The 18378-nt window shown below is 35.0% G+C and overlaps 1 protein-coding gene across 15 annotated transcripts in view; it reads right to left on the bottom strand.

The window, feature by feature from the left end:
* STAU2 (staufen double-stranded RNA binding protein 2) overlaps positions 1-18378 on the bottom strand; it is a 296212-nt gene that overhangs the window by 164250 nt on the left and 113584 nt on the right. For all 15 annotated transcript variants that reach the window (XM_061123495.1, XM_061123488.1, XM_061123494.1 and 12 more), the window contains one exon: positions 10905-11036. In XM_061123495.1, coding sequence (XP_060979478.1) covers positions 10905-11036 — 132 coding nt within the window. The remainder of the gene's footprint in view (positions 1-10904; positions 11037-18378) is intronic.

Raw genomic sequence — 18378 nt, forward strand, 5'->3', positions numbered from 1 at the left:
GAACCAACATCAAAAATGGAAGGAAAGAAATCATCAGAGAAAAAATATAAGTTTCCCCACTTTTAAAGTATACAAATTTCTGAATTAAAACCCAAACACCCAAAAACAATTTATCAAAAAATACACAAATCCAGTCAATCACTCAAGAAATTTCAGAACTTCTGACAAAAGATGTTGAGAAAAGCATCACGAGGGAGAGGAAATGTAAAAGTTTCATAAATTGACTAAAGAATCCGAAGACTTTGGAATTTCAACAGTAATGCTGAGAGGTAGAAAACATTGGTACAATGCCTTCAAAACTGTGGAAAAAATATTTCCTATTTAGAATTATATCTCAGAAAAAACTACCAATTAAATGTGTGCGAAATATAAAGATATATCAGAACTACAAGGTCTCAAAAAACTGTATTACTCATGCATTCTCTATCAGGAAACAATGAAATTATGTACTCCATCAACACAAGAAAATAAATTAAGAACTAGGAAACTGTCCAGAAAGCAGGCAACTCAACAAGAGAGAGGCAAAAGGAATTAACATGGAAAGAGTGAAGAGAAGAACCAAAACACTGGGTCTTCAACAGATCTATCAAACAAACAATCCAACATAGAAGAGGAAGATAAAGAACTCCAAGAAAGAAAAAACAAAGAAATTAAACAGTACATGAAGTGTTTACTTGGCAGAGGGTACAGGGAAAGTTAGAGAGACAAAGAAAACTATACATGTTGAGTAAGAGAACTAAATCTTCGGTTTTCAAAGCAGGTACACAGATAACATCTAAAAAGAAAGAAAATCAAGAAATCATAATGTAAGTAATTAACAGTACAAAATAACAGAACAACTAAAACAGGTAGTAAGTGGTTGCCTCTGTAAAAAAGGAAACAGAAATAGTCAGTCCCAGGGCAGGACAGCATGGTTTTTTATTATAAATCTTGAGTCTTTATATCATTAATCTTGAATAAGTCTTGACTTCTTATACATATATATTACTTTGAACAATATATAATAATCAAATATAAAAAAGAATGAAGCACATGCCAGTTATATACTGATGCAGAATAAGCTCCAAGTTGTAACTGAAACCCCATGTAACTGAAAAAAAAAAAACAAGATGCAAGATCAGTATATTTTTTAAAAAGAGTGTTCTGCTCTCCCTTAGAATGTAGAAATGTAACAGTGACTCAGACAATGTAAGAAATCACAACTTTTCTCAAACCCATCAGAGATTTGAGATTGTAAAGCAAACAAATGACATGAATTCTAGAGAGTGACAAAGCCCTCTAAGGCAAGGTTCAGCTCACAAAATATTTCAACATTGGCAACGAAGAAAGAGATGAATATCAAAAATACTGATAAGAAGAGAGCAGATGAAATGTTAATGAATTCTAAAATACTGTGTGAGGGTCAGCACAGCAGTTTAGGAAAATTAGGAACTCCAGAGAGAAGTTCTTTTCTATGGGCTTCCTTTGGGAAGTCAGGACAACTGGAGATACAGCAGAGAACCAAAGAGCCCCACTTAGTGGTGCAGGTGTGAAGCAGAGAGAAGAGCACAGAAATCTGCACACTCCTCTGGAGAAGGAAATGGCAGCCCATTCCAGTACTATTGCTTGGAAAATCCCATGGATGGAGAAGTGTGGTACACTACAGTCCATGGCGTGGTAAACAGTCAGATACGACTGAGCGACTTCACTCACTAGACTCTTCCTTTACACAAAGCAAAGAGCACAAGTCACAAGAGAAAAGGGAGAAACAAATCCTGTCTGCCTCTGGGATAAGGCAAGAAATTTTGTTGCTCCAAAGCTCAGGCAAAGACTTACTATTTCTGCAAAAAGATTAGAAGCAAAAGTTACCTGCTCCTAGAAAAAAAAGAAGGGGGTGAAAACCTTTTTGAGAGCAAATCCCTGCACCAATATAAAGCAGATTTCTGAAAATGCTGGGGAAGGGGCTGGAAAACTCTACTGCACCTAAGGCAACCTACAGATCAAAAGAAAATTTGGCTATCATGAAGAAGGAGGTAGGAACAATAGGAAAAGCCCACTTCTGAGACTCAGGCACACAGAGTTTGAGAATGAAGCTGTACAAGAAAATCAAGAACTATGTTTCTACACCCAACACAATCCTACAACCAAATAATAAGGAACAGCAATTGACTACGGAGCATAGAGATATCCCTCACCTCATGGCATAGCAGAGAGAGGACTGATGAAACCGGAGGATGGAGCAGAAAAATTGAGGAAAATCTTCCCAAAACCTCACCCCACACAAAACAAAGATAATGGCAAACCAAAGCTAAAGGAACCTGAAGTTAACAGTGACTGTGGAAACAAAACACCCAAAATGAGCTTAACTACCAACTAGACTGATGCCACCCTCCATGTTAACAGTCTGACAGAAAAAGAGACATGCCTATTTCTTAACATAAGTACTACTTAACTCTGCCTTTACTGTTTCTCAATACACAACGTCCAGTGTTCATCCAAACATTATAAGACACCCAAAATTGCAAGAAGAAATATGTCAAATGGTAAAGAAGTCAATAAAAGGGAGGCTCAAGGGTGGCAGGCAGCAGCAGCAGCAGCAAGGGTGGTTGGGGGGAGATATACGTATACTTATAGCTGATTAATGTTGTTGTATAGCAGAAATGAATGCAACATTGTAAAGCAATTATCCTCCAATTAAAAATAAATAAATGAAAATTAAAAATAAAAAAAACAAGTCAATAAAACAGAGCCCAGAGATGACCCAAGTGCTAGAACTCTAAGAAATAAGTTTTATAATACTTATGATTAACAGGATAAAAGATCTAATGACAAAGGCAGACAACATGCATGAACATTTGGAGAATTTCATTAGAAAAACAGAAACCTTATAAGAAAAGCATATGGAAATCCTAGGGGAAAAATACCACAGATGACAATTAATATTGATAACATTAGTAACAGATGGACACACCTGAAGAAACAGTATTACAGATAAATAGAAATTACTCAAACTGAGACACACCAAAAAACAGAGTGAAAAATTTTTTAAAAGGGGACAGAAAATCCTGGATCTATAAGACAATACTAATGGTCTAACATACATATAACTGGAAACTCCCAAGGAGAGAGAAAACAAGGAAGAAGAAATATCTGAAGAGAAAGATAATAGCTGAGAATTTGACAAAAATTTAAAAAAAAATCACAGATCCAATATATTCATATTCATTAAGCAGGAAAAATACAAAAAGAAGAAAGCAAGGAGGAAGAGGAAGAAAATGAAAAGACAGGGAGAAAAAGAAAAGGAAGGGGAGAGGGAAGAAGAGAAAGAAAGAATCAAATTTAGATATATCAGAGTTAAACTGCTAAGAACTAATAAAAAAAAAAAAGGACATTTCTGAAGGCCTTTAGAAGGAGGAAGAAAGCATATCAATATGAAAAAGAAAATAATTACAGCAGATTTCATATAAAAGACTATGCAACTCAGAAGACAATGGAATGAGATCTCTGAAAGTGCTGAAAGAAACAGAAAAACTCAGAATCCTATACCCACACAAAAGTAACTTCTAAAATGAATATAAAATAAATTTCTCATCAAACAAAAGTTGACAGAAATCACTGCCAGCAGACCTGCTAATACAAGCAGTATTAAAGGAAGTTCTACAAACGGGAATATAGTACCAGAAAGAAATCTGGATCTAAACAAATGAAGAGTATTGAAAATAGCAAAAATGATGTTAAATGTATTTTCTGTGATCCTAATCAAATAGAAAATTGACTACATAAAGTGAAATTAGCAACAATGAATTATGGGTTTTATACATATAAAGATAAGTAAAATGTACGACTATATAAGAGGTCAAAGAGAAAAACGTGAACAATGAATAAATGGAATAAATAGAAACAATTAGAAAAATGATAGGTTTAAATCCAACCATATCAAAAGCTACAATAAGTACAAATGGTCTGATCACCCCCAACTAAAGGCAGAGATTGTCAAAGGGTATTTTTAAAAGCAAGACTCAACTACATGCTTTCTAAAAGAAACCAATTTAAACATAAAGACACTGATAGGCTAAAAATAAAATGGTGGGGGAAAATACTCCATGCAAACACTAATCAAAATAAAACTGAAGTGACTATATTTATATCAAAAAGAATTCAGAACAAGGAATATTACCAGGGATGGAAAGAAAATCACATAATAATAAAGTGGTAAAGTCATCAAAAAGATATAACAATCCTAAATGTATATGTATATAACAACATAGCTTCAAAGTACATAAAACAAAACTGATAAAATTGAAAGTAGTCAAATTCCAATTTATAGTTGGTGACATTAGCACTTGATAAAAGAAGTAAACAAAATCAGAGGAGACATAGGATGTGAAAGAAGAAACCAAAGGGAAATTAGAACATATTTTGATGAAATGAAAGTAAAAACTCAACTTCTCAAAATTTGTGGGCCAGGGCTAAACCAGTACTTAAAAAGAAATATATATCACTATATTCTCAGATCCACAGCCTAAGCTTCTGGCTTTTAAAGGTAAAAAAAGAACAGAAAACTAAACCCAAAGTAAATGAAAGAAGGATAAAATAAAGAACAAAAATCAGTAAAACTGAAAACAGAATAATAGGGAAAAAAATCAGTGAAATCACAATCTTGTTGTTTGAAAATGATAAAAACAATTGACAAACCCCTAGCTAGATTCATCAGGATAAAAAAAGAGAGGAAACAATTATCGATATCAGAAATGAGAGAGAAAATACCATTACAGATGCTATAGCCATTAAAAGAATAACAAAGGAATCCTATGAACAATTTTATACCATTAAATTCAGCTTAGAGGAAATAGACTCCTTGAAAGATTCGAACTGCCAAAGCTCACTCACCAGTAGGTAATCTGAGTAGTCATATATCTATTTTTACATAAATTTATACTTAAAACCTTCTTACAAAAATAATTATAAACTCAGATGGCTCCACCAGTAAATTTTACTCAACAATTAATGAAGGAAGAATACCAAACTCTCTGAGATGATGAAAGAAAAGGAGATACTTCCAAACTTACTACATGAGTCCAGCACTACCCTGATAATGATACTAAAACCAGTATTTCTACTTCAGATGATGAAAACTTTCTGGAAGTGGATAGTGGAGATAGTTGTAGAACACTGTAAATGTACTTAATGCCACCAAACGGTACACCTAAAAATGGTTAAAATGGTAATTTTTTGCTGGGTATGTATACACAGGTATTTCACACTTTTCAAAAGTTTATGTCTCTTTGCTTTTATGAAAGACATGCACTAGTACCTGTTTTTGCTAACTAAAAGAAATCCAAAGAGGATTTTCACTTTTATGGAAAAACAAAAAATACCCTTCAGTGTTGTACTTCACAGCCAGCCATTACTGAGTCAGTACACACCAAGAGCAGTGAGAGTGGCAACTACCCACAGGGTCTCAGCATCCAGTCACCACAGCTTTGAACCGTGTGTGAGGATCTCTGTTCTGTCTGGATTTATTTTGTGCAATCATTAGCAAGATGAGTCCTAAGGTAATTGCTTCTTTGTTTCAGGCCATTTTGGCTTATAAAAGGTTTCAGAGGAATTGCTTTACTTTCAGATAGTGGGAGAAACCTGTATCACTTAAATTTTAAAAATCCATCAATTAAAAAAAAATTCACCATATCCACACACTAAACAGAAAAATCATGTGAATATCAACAGATGCAGAGAAAAATTTTGGCAAAATTCAACATTCACTGATAATTACAGGGGGGGGGGAAACTTCTCAACAAAGCAGGAACACTAGGAACTATCAACCTGATGTAGAGCACGTATAAAAAGCCTACAAGCATCATGGTATATAACAGCAAAACACTGAACAATTTCCTTGTAAGATCGGGAACAAAGCCAAGATACCTGTTTTTCTGTTTCAACAATCAACCTTCTATTCAACACTGAATGGGATGTTTCATTCAAGGCAATAAAGCAAGACAAATAAATAAAAGCATACAGATTAGCAAGAAAAAAATAAGCTGTCTTTATTAACAGATAACACAATCATCAATGCAGAAAATTGCAAAAAATCTACAAAATAAGCTATTTTAACAGATAAGTCAGTTCAGCAAGGTCATAGGATGCAAAGTCAATATATAAAAACAATTGTATTTCTATATGCTAGAAAAGAAGAATTAGAAACTGAAATTAAAAACCAATGCCATTACCAATAGCACCCACAAACATGAAACATTTAGGGAAAAACATGAAAAATATAGAAGATATTTCTATAAAAAAGTACAAAATACTGCTGGGATATATTTCAAAAAACCTAAATAAACAGAGCAAGATCTTGTTCAAAGACTCAATATTTTTAAGATATATTAATAAATGCAAACATGATCTATGTAATATTCAACATAATCCCAAAGAAAAATTCCAACTGGATATTTTTTTGGTAGAAATTGATTCAAAAATTTATTATGAAAATACAAAGATTAGCCAAAACAGTTTTTTAAAAGCAGAACAAAGATGAAGTTCTTTATCTGATCTCAAACCTTATCTAAAAAAGCTACACTCTATATACAGTTGTACAGTTGAAGAATAGACATACAGATTAACAGAACAGAAAATCTAGAAACAGACCCACACATAAGTGGTCAACTCATTTTCAACAAAGATCTAAGGAACTCAATGGAAAAGACATTAATCTTTTAAACAAATGATGTTTGGACAACTGGACAATATATGTAAAAAAGGAGAAGAGAAGACAGAAAGTGAGAGACAGGAATCCTTTACCTGATAAGGCACTGGCATCCAAAACATATAAAGAACTTTTACAACTCACTAATAAGAAAGTAAATCATACAATTTTTTAAAAGACAAAATTTTTGAACAGATACTTCAAAGAAGAGATACGAGTGGTAAATAAATATATGATGAACTAATCAGCATTATTAACTAGGGAAAATGGAAATGAAATCCAATAAAACAACATTAAACACCTAATAGCATCATCAAAGCTAGAAAAACCAACAATACCAAGAGCTAGAGAAGATGTTGAGTAAGCAGAAATCATAAACATTGCTTGTGGAAATGCAAAATGGTACAACCTCTCTGGAAAACATCTTCAGTTTCTAATAAAGTGGCATGTGCAGCTATTATATGAATATGTACCTAATAGGCTATATTAGAGAATATATACAATCAAGATTTGTACATGAAGCATACTAACACATATATATGGAATTTAGAAAGATGGTAGTGATAACCCTATATGCAAAACAGAAAAAGAGAGAACAGACTTTTGAACTCTGTGGGAGAAGGTGAGGGTGGGATACTTCAAAAGAACAGCATGTATACTATCTATGGTGAAACAGATCACCAGCCCAGGCTGGATGCATGAGACAAGTGCTCGGGCCTGGTGCACTGGGAAGACCCAGAGGAATCGGGTGGAGAGGGAGGTGGGAGGGGGGATCGGGATGGGGAATACGTGTAACTCTATGGCTGATTCATATCAATGTATGACAAAACCCACTGAAATGTTGTGAAGTAATTAGCCTCCAACTAATAAAAAAAAAAAAAAAAAAGATTTGTACATGAATGTTTACAACCACTTTATTTACAGTAGCCTCAAACTGAAAGCCTAAATGTTGGTGAAGAATAAAACAATAACAAACAATAAAAAAGATGAACAAATGATAAATGCATCAACACGGATGAATCTCAACAATAAGGGTTGACACAAATGGCTACATAATGTACCATTCAATTTATTCAACATTCTGGAAAAGGCAAAACTGTAGAGACAGAAATCACATCAGTGCTTGTCAGAGGCTGAGGAAAAGGAAAGACATTTACTATAAAATCGCATTAAGTAACTGAGGTAACAGTAATGTTATAAATCTTAATTGTGATGGTGGTCATACACACACACTTGTCAAAATTCATTAAGCTGCAATTCACTAAATCTTAATGTTTTTAAAGTGGAGATATATTAGTGCATACATACAGAATATCTCTGTAAGGACATTTATCTTTTTTTTTAATCCTTATACAAGATTCACTATATTCAGACACTATTCTAAATATTGTACAAACATTAACTAAACATGGGAGATACCTTTAGGAAGAGGCCCAGTCTGAGGGTCTCAGGGTAAAGTGAGGCTAATTTTTTCTTCACTGTTCACTCTTTTGCACTTTAAACTCTTCCATGGACAGAGGAGCATGGCAGGCTATAGACTATGGGGTCGCAAGAGTCAGAAACAACTTAGCAACTAAACCACCACCACCATCACCACTCAATTATGTACGTATCTTGATTATTTTTTTAAAAAGGTAACTTTTTAAAAGCTATTTTTAAGATTTATTTTTATAATTGCTTTTGTCACATTCTCAAAAGATCTTATTGACAAATAAAGGTATTAACTAACTCCTCTTACTTGATCTTTGCAGCATACAGCTACCACTTTTTTTTTTTTTTTGGCCATGCCATGTGGCTTGTGGGAATCTTGGTTCCCTGACCAAGGAGTGAACCCGGGGCCAGGCCAGTGAAAGCACCAAGTCCTAAACACCGGACCACCAAGGAAGTACCAGGCACCTTTTCCTTAAAGTCTCTGGCTACTCTCTTTTACAGGTGTTCTTCCTCCTCCTTTCTGTATCCTCCATGCGTGTTATCTGCTACTGAAATCTTAACACATACACTTAAGAAGCATGGCTGCTGTCTCTCCCCTCTCCTCTCTACACCACTGCCCTAGTTCAGACCTTCAGTATCTTTCACCTGAACAATTCTGCTAGCACTGGCCTCCCTGCCTTCAGTCCTGTCCTGCCCATATCCATTCACTACATTACTTATAGGACTGTCCTATGTAGAAAGCAAACTAGATCATGCCACTTTCAAGCTCAAATCTCAATAATTCAAAAGCACATTACTTCACATAAAAATAGTCATCTCAGCTACTCTTGACTTTCCAGACTCATCTTCACATATCTAGAATTTTAATTATACTGTAACTTTTGTTACGTGATGTAAGCTCCTCATCCCTAACACTTACTGGTCAGTTTCGTGAGTGTGGGGACCAAATTCCAGTCATCTTATCTTCAGTTTTAAGTGTCTGGTATTTAGTGGGTGTGATGATTAATTTTATGTGTCAACTTCTCTGGGCTAGGTACTCAGATATTTGGTCAAACGTTATTCTGGGTGTTTCTGTGAGGGTGTTTTGGAAGAGATTTACATTTAAGTCACTGAACTCTAAAGAGTAAAAAAAATGGCTCTCTAGAATGTGGGTGGGCGTTGTCAGTTGAAGGCCTGGCTAGGCAAAGGCTGACCTTCCCTGGAACGAGAGGCAGCTTGCCAGTCAACGGCCTCCAGACTCTGCAGCTCCTTCCTGAGTCTCCAGCCTGCTGGCGTCCCCAGAAAATTTTGGAGTAGCCAAGCATCCAAAACTTCATGGGCCGATTCCTTAAAATAAGTCTCGGTGTGACACACACACACACACTCGGTGTGATACACACACACACACACACACACACACACACTCGGTGTGATACATACACACACACACACACACTCGGTGTGATACACATACACACACACACACACACACACACACACACACTCCTCCCTGTGGGACCCTATTCCTCTGGAGAACCCTAACTAATAACACAGTGGGTATGCAAAAATATGTTTTTCTAATTAATGAAATTAATGCTGATGTTTTGTTCTGTTTTATTTTCACTTAACTTACAAATAAAGGTCTACAAGGAGATTTATTCTACCATATTTTTATAAACCACCAGTTTTAAGTCAATATAAATGTGTTAAGTTAAAACAACATATACACAATATAAGAACTACAGAAACTTGAACACGTGTTAGGTTTCATGTTACAAATACTTTTAAAAGAAGAAAACACATTCACTAGCCAGGTTATAAAAACAGAACTGAAATCTCCAGTGATATCACACAGATAAATAATTTTTAATCACTCAAAATAACTGCCTAGATATTTACAGCACCTTAAAAAGTGTATCTATGTATTTTTTTAATAGATAATTTCATTTTTACTCCAAACTTCACAAAGGTGTTCCTGCAGAAACTGAAAATATCCCTGAGATAGAATCCGTATGTGAGAAAATGTATTGTTTATGACAAAAATAATTACTAAGCTTGTTTTGGGAATGTTCATACAAATGAAATGCTTAATAAAAATAAGTTCTGCATATGTATAGAGAAGATGATAATTGAATACAAAGTGAAATGAAGTCAGGTCCTGCCAAGTTAACTGCCAAGTCCTGAATTCAGGGTTCTCAGCTTCTCTTGCAATAGAGGCAGGTGTTAATGATGTCATTACCTGCTGCAGAAGAAATAGGGGACCATGAACACAAGTCTTGGCAGAAAATAAACACCCTCTGAGTTTACCTTTAATTTAAAGTAAATAGAAAAATCAGTTTATAGAGTGTCTATCCTATATAGCTCCTGCCCTAAAGGGATAACTCAGGATCTTTATTTCCAGGGTTTTCAGCTGTATTCCAGAAATAAAGGCTAACAACCTCCATTCTTAAAAAGCACAAATTAAAAAACTGGGTATATAAGGCAAAAATCATTAGTCAGGAAGGTAAAACTTACTACACTGGTATTAATATTATATAAAACATATACAATTATACAGCAGATTTTTAATATTTTCTAATTGTAAGATTGTAATATTTTATCATGACCCCTAAATAGTGGTTATTTTGTACCAGGAGAATCTGTATCTTTAAAGATATGAAGATAAGAGTACCAACTTGGAAAAGTTAAAATTTGACATCTACTTTACACTAGGTAAGACAGTACTAAGAGTCAAGGAACACTGGAACAGAATTTGCCCACTATTTTTTTATTCTGACAGGACAGAACTTAAGCATGTAAATTTAACTCTCACCTTGTCAAGCTGATCTTGAAGACTAGTGGACGCTTTATAACCAAGCTGTAACAGCATAGCTTCTGCAGCATTTTTTTTGGCTATCTTTTTATTAGGTCCTGTTCCAGTAGCAACTTCATTGCCTACCTTGACCTGGTAAGAATAAAGTAAGAAGTGTAATGACAGCTGCTTTGGAAACAAACATTAACATCACAAAGCAATGTGTTCTGCTCTCTAGCATTCAAGAATATAAAGTTCAGTCCATAATAAAATAGCAATTAAGATCCCCTTTATATATAGATATATATGTATATATATATATATATATGAATGCACACACAGAGAAAAGTATGGAAATCTGGTCCTCAAAATGTCAATGGGGGTTATATCAGGATGACACAATCTTCAGTTCAGTTCAGTTCAGTCGCTCAGTCACGTCCAACTCTTTGTGACCCTATAAACTGCAGCATGCCAGGCTTCCCTGTCCATCACCAACTCCTGAAGCTTGCTCAAACTCATGTCCATCAAGTTGGTGATGCCATCCAACCAACAGAGTCTTAGAACATTTTTATTTCCTTAAATATTTCTATATTCTTTGATTTTTAAACAATAAACTTATTTATATAAGCAGAAAAACAAAATTCACATTGTAGAGAGTTGATTATGACTACATTTAGTATTCTTCACTTTAATTAATAAACCGAAAAGGATAAAATTCACATTGCTGCCATTTAAAGTAATGTTAAAATGCACAGAAAACCTGAATACCCATTTCTCCAAAGAGGATATGGAGATGATCCACAGGCACATGAAAAGATGCTCAGCACTGCTAATCATGAGGGAAATGCAAATCAAAAAAAACAATGAGATATTACCTCAAACCTGTCAGAATGGCTATCATCAAAAATATCACAAATAACTAATGCCAGCAAGGATGGGGACAAAAGGGAACCCTAGTACGCTGCTGGTGAGAATGCAAACTGGTGCGGTCACTATGGAACACAATGTGGCAGTTTCTCCAAACAGCTAAAAACAGAATGGGGGGAGGGATAAACTGGGAGAATGGAATAGAGATATATATACTACTATACATAAAATAGGTAACTAGTGAGGACCTATTATATAACACAGGGAACTCGACTCAATAATCGTAATGACCTATATAGGAAAAGAACCTTAAAAAGAGTAAATATATATATATGTATGCTTCCCAGGTGGCTCAGTGGTGAAGAATCTGCCTGCAATATAGCAAACGCAAGTTTGATCCCTGTGTCAGGAAGATCCCCTGGAGAAGGAAATGGCAAACCACTCCAGTATTCTTGCCTGGAGAATCTCATGGACAGAGAAGCCTGCTGGCTATAGTCCATGGGGTCGCAGAAGAGTCAGACAAAACCTAGCGACTAAACAACAACATGTATATGTATAACTGATTCATTTTGCTGTACACTTAAAACTAATACAATACTGTAAAACAACTATATTCAAGTGAAAATCATTAAAAAAAAAATAGAACTACCATATGTCCCAGCAATTCCATACCTGGGTATATTTCTAAAAACACCAAAAACACTAATTCAAAAAGACACACACACCTCAATGTTCATAGCAGCATTGTTTACAACTGCCAAGATAAGACACAACTTCAGCATCCATCAACAGATGAATGGATAAAGAAGATGTGGTAATTATATACACAGTGGAATACTATGCAGTCATAAAAAGAACAAAATTTTGCCATCTGAAACAACATAGATGAACTTGAAGGATATTATGCTAACTGAAATAAGTCAAAGAAATACAAATACTATATGATGTCACTTTTACATGGAATCTAAAAATACAACAAACTAGTAAATATAAAAAAAGAGAAACAGACTTACAGATATAGAAAACAAACTAGTGGTTACCAGTGGTGAGAGGGATGCAGGGAGGGGCACTATAGGGGCAGGGGATTAAGAGGTACAAACTATTATACATAAAATAAGCTATAAGGATATACTATACAGCAAAGACAATATAGCCAATACTTTATAGTAACTATAAACGGAGTATAACCTTTAAAATTATAAATTATTATACTGTACCCTTGTAACATATACTATTGTACATCAACTATATATCAATAAAAAGTCTTTAATCAAAAAAAAAAAACTTTAAAAAATTATATAGCTTACAAAGGATTATATTAAATAGTTTCTGAAGAGAACATATAAAGATTAATACAATACTGTGGTTAAAAACAAAGACTTCTGAGTCAGATTTGGGTATGCAATCCAATTCCATTATTTCCCGTGAACTGATTCAAATATTTAATATCTCTAAGCCCCAGGTTTTTCATTTGTAAAAGAGGGTTAATACAATGGCCTAACAGAGTTACTTTGAAAATTAAACAAGAAAATGTATGTAAGCTACAGTGTATATTATAGCATAATTGCTCAATAAACGGTAGCTTTTTATCATTAGAACTATCCCACAGTTCTCTTTTGTGAACAAGATGCATACATGTATGTACATCTACGTATTTAAATATACATCAGCCATCTTATATCCACATGTACATTTCCTGAGCTGGGTAAAGATTTTTCAGTCATATATATGCTGAGATAATACAAATATAAAAATTAAATCAGAAAACAAAAAAGGAAAAAATTAAATGAAGAAATAGGAAATACACAGTGAAAGTGGGATTTACTTTTACAGATTGTTCTCAGTAAGTGATAGAAGGCGCAGACAAGAAGATAATCACAATTTTGGAAATTAAACAATGTAATCTAAATAATCTATGGGCAAAGAAGACATCTCACTGGAAATATTTTAAATAAGTAATAATGGAAATACAATATGTCAAAACTTGAAAGATGCAGTTAAAGAGGGTGTAGAAGAAAACATATAAGCCATAAAAGCTTAGAGAAAGGCAGAAGAGTAATGAGCTAACCATTCATCTCAAGTAGTTACCAACAGCAAAATAAATCCAAAGAAACAGAACATTAAAAACAAGAGCAAAAATTTAGGAAATATAAAACAAAGTAAAACAGAGAAGTTCAAAAAGCCAAAAGTTGGTTCCCTGAAAAGACTAATACAGTGATAAACCAAAGGTAAGACTGATCAGGAAAAAACAAGAGAAGACACAATTAAGAATGAAGATGGGAGAGTATGAACCTTCTGTAGCATTACAAAATAATAAGGGATACTGAATAATTCAGCTAACATTTTTTAATATTTAAATAAAATGGAAATTTTTCTATACAATTTCCAAAACTGGCACAGAATAAACTCCTAAGTATATAAATCTATAACTACAAAAGAAGTTAAAACCACAATTAAAAACTTTTTCACAACAAAAACTTCTGTTTTTCTAGCAAGTTCTACCCAATATTTAAGGAAGAATAATGCTACCCTTACAAAAATGCATCCAAGAATAAAAAAAAAAGAGAAATCCGTCCCCCATTATTCAGTGCAGCATCACTTTGGTTTCAAAATCCAACAGGAAAAAAATTTAAAGACCAGTTTCATTCACGAACATAAATGCTAGTTTAAACCATGTAATAGTACACTGAACAAAGCAATGTGGAAAAAAAGAAAAATAATGACTAAGTTAAGTTTATTTCAAAAATGTAAGGTAGGTCTAACATTCAGAATTCAAACAAAACCAATCAATGTTATCTGCTATATTAATCAGTTAAGGAGACAAATCATATGATTGCCCACATAAATTGAACAAGGGCATTTGCGAAAATTCAATGTTCATTCATGTTACTCAGTCACAAAAAGGAACACATTTCAGTCAGTCCTAATGAGGTGGATGAACCTAGAGCCTATTATACAGAGTGAAGTAAATCAGAAAGAGAAAAACAAATATCATATATTAACACATATATATAGGATCTAGATCGCTACCTGTGGCTCAGATGGTAAAGCGTCTGCCCGTCCACAATGCAGGAGACCCGGCTTCGATCCCCGGGTCGGGAAGATGCCCTGGAGAAGGAAATGGCAACCCACTCCAGTACTCTTGCCTAGAAAATTCCATGGATGGAGGAGCCTGGTGGACTACATTCCATGGGGTCGCAAAGAGTCAGATACGACTGAGCGACTTTTCACTTTCACAGGCTCTAGAAAGATGGCACTGATGAACCTATTTGCGGAGCAGCAATGGAGACACAGACATAGAGAACAGACTTAAGGACAGGGCTGGGGTGGGGGAAGGAAGGAGAGGGTGGGATGTATGGAGACAGCAATATAAGATAGACAGCCAACGGGAATTTGCTGGATGACTCAGGGAACTCAGACTGGGCTCTGTGACAACCCAGAGGGATGGGATGGGGAGGGAGGTAGCAGGGGTGTTCAAGTGGGAGGGCACAGAGCTAAACCTATGGTCGATTCATGTTGATGTTTGGTAGAAACCAACATACTACTGTAAAGCAATTATTCTTCAATTAAAAATAAATAAATTTTACAAAAATTTTTAAAGGATCTCTTAACAGCTATCAGAAATTTTGTAGTTCAAATCTGTGCAATGTTTTTGAAACATTTCATTTTGCTTTTTCTGCTGAAACCACATTATAACAAATCAACAGTGATCACTTTAAGTGCTGGCAGGGAACCCCACTTAGAAGCACCGATCTAGTACTTGGAGTTGAGTGAATATGCACTACCTTCCGTATCTGCTGGCCTGCTCCTGACGCAAACAGCAGGCCCTATACCCAAAGTCTTCAAGTCCCTGGCTAGAGCCAGCCTCTGCTACCTGCTGTTTTTTCCAGTGCTTGGTTTGTTTCGTGGCTTCACAAGACCCTGTGTCGTTGCTAGAAAACTTGAAGCTAGAAAGATGAAGCCGGCTATGCCAGAAGCTTCTGCTACTGCTCTGAGAGTCATAAGACTTGCCAAAGTAAATGGCAGTGAAAGACAACGGAGCAGCAAAAAATGTTTCAACAGTTTTCATGAGCTATATACCTCTTCTCATTCTCATTCAAAACTTCAGCTGCCTCATCTTTAAATCTGTTTCTGCCCAAGCCTGAGGCCCTCTGCCTCTAGGTTCCTGTTCTTGGGCCAGGGGGTTCCCATCATAGCATTCATTTTAGGTCTGAGTCTGCTGGCTTTCTGTCTGACCTACTCTGACACCCGAAGACTTACTTCCAGAACAAGTGCTTCCAGATTCATTTTTCCTATTCACCCAACCCTTGCTTAACATGAGCTTTTATAGTCCCATGGTTCAATAGCTTGTGAGTAGCTGGTTACCCCAGAGTTATTTGTTAGAACTGAAAAAGACCACTGTGCTAAAGGACTTTGGTTCCCTGCCAGCACTTAAAGTGATCACTGAAAAAAAAAAATTCACTGCCTTATAGAAGTCAGTAAGCATGTAAATGGGCTTCCATGGTGGCTGAGTGGTATAAAGAATCCACCTGCCAATGCAGGAGCCACAGCTTCAATCCCTGGTTCATGAAGATCCCCTAGAGAAGGAAATGGCAACCCACTCCAGTATTTTTGCCTGGAAAATCCCATGGACAAAGGAGTCTGGTGGGCTATAGTCCATGAGGTTGCAAAAGAGTCAGACATGACTTAATGACTAAACAACAACAAAGCATGTAAGTAAACCTCCAAAAGTCATCTTCCTAGAAAGCTTCCAAGATTTATGACTACTGTAAGATTTTTACATTAAAATGTAAATTTTTCTGCAAAGAAGCTCAACTATTTTACTATGCAATAAATTTATGATGACTAGATTTTTGTCTTTAAACAAATCATTTAAATTAAATCCTCTGGACTTCATTGGTTGTCCAGTGGTTAAGACTGTGCACTACCACAATGTGGAGCATGGGTTTGATCCCTGGTCAGGGAACTAAGATCCCACATGCCATACAGTGCAGTCCCCTCCCTGATAAAAATTCAAGATACTATTTTTTTCTAATAATAATAATAAATTAATTCATTAATGAAGTCTTCAAAAAACTAACAAGAAGTTTGGTAAAATAACATTTACCAGAAACTTAACTATCTTCCACTGAGTCACAAATAAAATTAATGAAATTTCCTTAATATATATTTTTTAAAACTTGAAATCTTAAAAAAAAAAAAAATCTGAGATCTTAATCACAGGTAGAAAAATTAACATCATATGATATATAATAATAAAATGTGCTGATACACAATTTAATTTAGTTATCATTATTTTCTCTTTGAAAAATTAAAATACCCCTTTCCAAAAAAAGAAAAAATTTGCTCTGGACCTAAATGGCCAAATAGTGTCATTGGAAATTTTCCTTTACCTAGTAATCAATACAAGTAACAACATCCATTTTATAACACAAATTTATTTGTGGGGTTTTTCTGGTGATAGACAAATATGAGCATATTATCTTTAGATCGTTTACTTCCACATTCAATAATAATGATTCCATTATAAAAAGTGATAACACTGTTCAAGCGGTTTATACAAAACCCTTTACTTTGATGAAGTTACAGCAACACTGTATTGAACCCACTGGGGCTTTCAGAAGAAGGAAAAAACAATATGAATTCAGTGTGAAATTTTTAAAAGCACAGCCAAATGTTCTTGTTTGACTAGAATGTTTATGAATACCCATAAAATGGAAGCTGGCCTAAGATATTCTAAATTCCTCTTTCAAAGTGGGTATTCGGAATATTCCACAGGAAAGGAATTGTTTAATAAAGTCAAAGCCAGTTTTTATTTGTAACACAGGTCTAAAATGTGGGTGTGTGTGGTGGGGTGGTGGATCTTTATTCCCTTAAGTTTTGGAGTTCAAAAAACACTTTCTAGAATTCCTCAAAGTTAAGAATGTAAAAAGAAAAATGGTGCACATACTTTACAAAGTAAAAAATACTAGAACAACATTGCTCTGGGTCCCAATGACATCTAGAAAACCATGTGTTTAATAACCACAGCAGAATCCCTCCTCTTTGGACATCTAAGTTAACAACCATGGTTTACTTGTAACTACAACATAAGTTTATATCTCCAACAAAAGTCAAACATACTAGCTCTCAGTCAGGCAGGCAGGCAGGCAACAGATATACCTCATGGGTTTATAAGATCCTACTATATACATACCACCATATTGGGTACGGTGAGATAAAGAAACATGGGGGTTATAAATTAGGGAGGAAGGTAAAATTTAGACATGCACAAGAAGCTAATCAACATGAGATATTATGTTTGAGTCTAGATGTCTGCCACATGGTCAGCACTTAATTAATATCTGTTGATTGTAACTGGGTTATATTAAATGTGAGATCCACAGGTTTGACTGGAAAAACTTCTTTGACAAGCCTGTTGTCGCTCAGTAGTGTCGGACTCTAGCCTGCCAGGCTCCTCTGTTCATGGAGTTCTCCAGGCAAGAATACTGGAGTGGGTAGCCATTCCCCTGTCCACCCAGCAACTGAACTGGGGTCTCCTGAATTGCAGGCTGATTCTTTACCAGCTGAGCTACCAGGGAAGCCAAAAACTAACAAAAATAGTTGGGACCATAAAGAGAATTTAATA

Source organism: Dama dama, chromosome 21 (assembly GCF_033118175.1).
Source record: "Dama dama isolate Ldn47 chromosome 21, ASM3311817v1, whole genome shotgun sequence".
Lineage (NCBI taxonomy): Eukaryota > Metazoa > Chordata > Mammalia > Artiodactyla > Cervidae > Dama > Dama dama.